Raw genomic sequence first — 5000 nt, forward strand, 5'->3', positions numbered from 1 at the left:
ACCAACCACGTGTACCACCATGCTTCCCCCTACCACCATGTTGACCACCTCCCCCCCCCACCACATGTGCAGCTGCACCCGCCAGCCGCGTTCTCAAGCTCAAGTCCGGGATTGTCGACTCCATCCCCGAATACACGTGCGTCACCTTGGTTCTCATGCTGGTGGTAGTGGTGATGGTGGTGGTCGTATGGTGAGCGAATGCCCAGCCTGCCTGCTTTCATCACTTCTTCTCACCCTTTGCTTGCTCGCACACCACCACTATCACCGTCACCAACATCATCAACCCCTCCCCCCCCCCCCCCGGATCACCAATGCAGGGAGGAGGAAGAAGAGCGGGACATTACAGAGGCGCTGTCGCTGGCGAAACTGCAGCGTGGGGCCGGCGACGGCGGCTATCTCACCATCGAGCAGCTCAAAAGCGGCACCAGTAGCAGCAGCAAGCCGACTTCCGCGGGCACAGACGACGTGGAGGACGGTGCGTACGTGTGTGTGTGTGTGTGTGTGTGTGTGTGTGTGTGTGTGTGTGTGTGTGCGTGCGTGCGTGCGTACGTGTGTGTGTGTGTGTGTGTGTGAGTGTGTGTGTGTGTGTGTGTGTGTGTGTGTGTGTGTGTGTGTGTGTGTGTGTGTGTGGGTTGCACTCCCTCGTGGAAGTACCACTTGTTGTCGTGCATGCAATCCACAACCATCATCGCTGCCCTCCCGTCAGCTCACGACTGCCCGCTTCCTTGTGTACATGCGTATGTGCTCGCAGTTTATTTGTCGCTGGATGACGTGGACTATGACGATGTGATGATGAATGAAGAAGGCAAGAGTGAAATCACACACACTTGCACACACTTGCACACACTTGCACACATGCACCTGCTGTCATGTTCATGGACACAATAACACATCTGCCCGCATATTCACACACACACACACCCTTAACGTACACGTGCGCACATCTCATCACGGCCACCACGTTTCACCACTACCACAACACGCAGGCGACTACTTGACGGTTGACACGCTGCGGGAGTTGGCAGAGGATGCCGGGTACCTGAGTGTGGACGAGATGAACAGACTCGCAAACGACCAAGGTATGCCGGGAGGGGGGTTGGGGTTGATTGCCTTGGTTGCTGGCGTTGAGTGCGGGCAGGGTGCGTTGCAGTCGCCGTTGTGGTTGTCCCGCCAGACGCGCGTGTGGGTGTGTGGGTGCGTGCGTGCGTGCGTGAATGTAACACACGCACACACACACACACACACACACACACACACACACACACACACACACACACACACACACACACAAGCACACACACACACAAGCACACACACACACACACACAAGCACACATATGCTCACACATGTTCACTCATCACACGCATCACACATCACACGCATCACGCACACAACGCACACGCTTTGTTTCCTTTCCACACAACCCACGTGCAACGACAGGCGACTACCTGGATGTTGTTGCCATCCGGCAGCTGGCGCGCGACGCGGGCTATCTGAGCGTGAATGAAATGCGTGACTTGATGGAGGACGACTACATGACCGTGGACGAAATGCACGAGCTCGCAACGCAATGATGCAATTATGCAATTATGCAATGATGCAATACACGTGTACACATGGCCGTGCGTGCTGTCAGTGTTGACACCATGTGCGTGTGTACGTGTGCTCTTCCCTGTGCGTGTTCCCTCCCCATCATCAAGTTATATCTTCTCTGTTTTCGCATTCTATGTGTCTTGGGGTTGTGGGTGGCGACACGTGATGTGACATGACTTCAAACAGAAGCACGCAAGTGTGCGCTTCTGTACCGCAACAACTTATTCCACGTCTGCTGCCCCTGCTCTCTCGCTTGCTTCCTCGCGTGCAATCACATGTGCTTTTACGACAGGTTTGGAAAAGAAGAAAAAAAGAATGGAAATGCAAACCACACACGTGCACACATGCACACGTACGCACGTACGCACGCGCGCAAATGCAGCGGTGGCCTTTGGGTGAAAGACAGTCAATATTGAGGGTGCAGCAGACAGGCGGCTGCGAGTCGAATACAGAACAAATAAAGACGCCACAACGAGTGGTGCACGCAGCAGTGCACAGGCAACAGTCTTATGTGTTAAGCCTCATGCGTTGAGAACAGCGTCGAATACATGTGGACACGCAAAGCACGTGCATCAAAACTAAAACAACCAGAGCGCACAGCACAACACAGCACAACACAACACAACACAACACAACACAACACAACACAACACAACACAACACAAGACGCAGCCACAACACAAGACGCAGCCACAACACAACACAGCATAAAACACACACACACATACACACATGCGCGCACGTGCTACTCCTCCGACTCCTCCGAAAGCCTGAGGGCGAGGAGGTTGGCTGGCTGTGATACGGCCGAGACGCGCCTAAAGGTGCGCAGCGCTCGCTTGATGACAACATCCACACCTTTGGCTCGCATCGCACCGTGGTGCTGTCGATCCACGGCAAGCGCAGCAAGCACAGCGCACCCTTGCCCCTGGATTGCCTCGTTCTCGGGAAATTTCTTCATGGCCGCAATGATTGCAGGGATACCGCGACGTGACGCAATGATGCCGGTGTTGTACGGGTCGCTGGCGAGATGGCGCAGCACACGGCATGCCTGCTCTTGCACGTCCTCGATGCTTGCATGCAACCGCATGGCGCCGATAATGGTGGTGATGCCGCTGTTCCACACCACCTGCTGCTGGTGTTCGGTGCTGTTCTGCGTCAGGAACGCCAGCGCCCCGCACGCGTTCTCCTGCACGCCCGGGTGCTTGGGGTGATTTGCCATCGCCTTCAGCAGGGCGTCAATCCCGCCCTCAGCCGCAATGTCGTTCACGTTGTCCTCGTTGTTGTCGGTCAGGTTCCACAGCACCGCGCACGCCGCCTCCTGCACCCGCTCGTCCGCATGGTGCTTCCTCATCGTTGCAAGGACCGTCTCAATGCCGCCGTGCGCCACAATCTGCTCCACATTCTCGGGGTTGTTGAACGCCAGGTTTGCCAGCACGCCGCACGCATTCTCCTGGATGGCCGCGTTGCTGCTGTGCTGCGTGAGCGCCGTCATGACCGTCTCAATACCGCCAGCAGCGGCAATCCTCGCCTTGCTCACCTCGTTCAGCCCCAGCATCACCAGCGCCCCGCACCCGCTCTGCTGCACAGCCACGCTGCCCTTGTGTCTATTCATGCCGTTGAGCAGGGCCTCAATGCCGCCCTTGGCTGCCACCTTGGGCATGTTCTCGTCAAACTGGTAGGGGATGTGGCACAGCGCGCTGTTGCCGTTCTCCTGCACCTCTTCGTTGCCAATGTGTCGCGCCATCGCCGCCACCACCAGCTCAATCCCGCCCTTGGCTGCAATGTCTCTTCTCGAGTCGTCGTCACAGGCGATGCTCCGCAGCACCCCGCACGCGTTGGCCTGTAATTTGGCGTTGTGGATGCGCAGCTTCATTGCGTTCAGCACCAGGTCTACGCCACCGAGCGCAACAGCCCTCTTCTTGTTGTCCGTGTTGTGCCACACAATGATCTTCAGCACGTTGCACATGTCCTCCAGTACGCGATCGTCCTTGCTGTATCGCTTCATCGTCGCCACAATCACATCAACCGTCCCCGCCGCGCCCGCCTCTGCTCGCGTTGCCGCGTTCAAGCAGGTCTGTGCAGCCAGCGCCTGGCTCGCCTCACTCAGCACCCGGCGCGACGTCGGGAAGCGCTTCATCAGCGCAACAATGTCGCGTATTGGCATGGCGGTTGCACCTTTGGTGCTCAGCTTGTCAACCGCCTCCTTGACGCTGGCTGTCATCTCATTCTGCGGTGGTGACGATGCAGATGCGGATGCAGACGCAGATGAAGACACGCGGGCGCGGGTGCTGCGGGCTGGCTTTGATCCGCTCGCCTTTCTCTTTCCCTGCGCCTGCTGCTGGCTCACAGCACTGCCGCGTCGGCTGCCACTGCTGTTGCTGGTGCTTTTGCTGGTGCTGGTGCTGGTGCTGTTGCTGTTGCTGGTGCTGGTGCTGGTGCTGGTGCTGGTGTTTTTGCTGGTGCTGGTGCGGGTGCCTTTGCTGTTGCTGGTGCGGGCCTTGGCATTGTCCTTCTTGCGACTGCTGCCTTTACTGCCATCGCTGCTGCTGCGGCGGGTTGCGGACGCAATGGTCGTGCGACCCGCAGTGGTCGTGGCCCCAGATTTCCTGGCGGTGGCAAGGGGGCGGTGACTGGTGGGTTTGGTATCCTCAGCGACGTCATGACCATTACCGTCACCATCACCGTCTTCATCCGCGTCGTCAATGACGTCGCCATCATCATGATGGTGGCTGGCAAAGGGAGTGTCAAGGTCCGTAAGAAAAACCGGTTCGAGCTTGGCCACGTCACTTGCTGTGTCATGGGATATGGGTGCTTGGGTGGTACTGCTGTGAACCTTTTTATTTCTGCTGCTGTTGCTGCTGCTAATGCTGCTTCTGCCGCCGTTGCCGTTGCTTATCTTGCTGCTGCTGGTGGTGTTCTTGGGGCCTTTGTCGGGTTCTGTTATTGCTTGCAGCTTTGTAAGGATAGCGTCAAGGAGGGCTGCTGGTGGTGGTGGGTGTGACCGCTCCCGATCGGGCCGCCATGTGTAGTTGGTGAGGGTGGACCGGAGCCAAAACCTTGGCTTGGCGTGCTCGAACCTGTCGCACATCTTGACGAGGAAGAAGGGCTTCTTCTCGCTGATGATGAAGTCGAGCTCCTCGTGGGAGTTGAACGCGTGCATTGTCTTCTCCCCATAACTGCGGGTGCCCAGGATCACGACTAACTCGCACCCGACGATGGCTTCAATCACATCATCTGGACCAGCGTCGACAGGCTCCTTGTCACACGTAAACGCTGACACCCCTCTGCTCTCCAGTCCCGCCTTCAGTGCAATGCTCTCCTTCAACGCTTCCCTACGTCCGACACAGTGCGAGATGTACACGTCTGGTGGGTGCTTTGGCATGGTGGTTGTCTGTTGTTGTTGCGC

General features: G+C 57.5%; 2 protein-coding genes across 2 annotated transcripts in view; one reads left to right on the plus strand and one right to left on the minus strand.

Annotated features, from left to right (window-relative positions):
• The window catches only part of PTSG_08075 (uncharacterized protein), a 10091-nt gene extending 8165 nt beyond the window's left edge, over positions 1–1926 (plus strand). The window contains exons 5-9 of the mRNA XM_004991039.1: positions 73–136; positions 318–475; positions 752–805; positions 987–1079; positions 1442–1926. Coding sequence (XP_004991096.1) covers positions 73–136; positions 318–475; positions 752–805; positions 987–1079; positions 1442–1575 — 503 coding nt within the window. The 3' untranslated portion in view covers positions 1576–1926. The remainder of the gene's footprint in view (positions 1–72; positions 137–317; positions 476–751; positions 806–986; positions 1080–1441) is intronic.
• A 259-nt stretch (positions 1927–2185) lies between these two features.
• PTSG_08076 (uncharacterized protein) overlaps positions 2186–5000 on the minus strand; it is a 2816-nt gene continuing 1 nt past the window's right edge. Inside the window, exon 1 of the mRNA XM_004991040.1 lies at positions 2186–5000. This exon is cut by the window's right edge and continues 1 nt beyond it. Within this exon, the coding sequence (XP_004991097.1) occupies positions 2340–4976 (2637 nt within the window). The 5' untranslated portion in view covers positions 4977–5000 and the 3' untranslated portion in view covers positions 2186–2339.

This window comes from Salpingoeca rosetta (assembly GCF_000188695.1).
Source record: "Salpingoeca rosetta unplaced genomic scaffold supercont1.21, whole genome shotgun sequence".
In the NCBI taxonomy this organism is placed as follows: domain Eukaryota; class Choanoflagellata; order Craspedida; family Salpingoecidae; genus Salpingoeca; species Salpingoeca rosetta.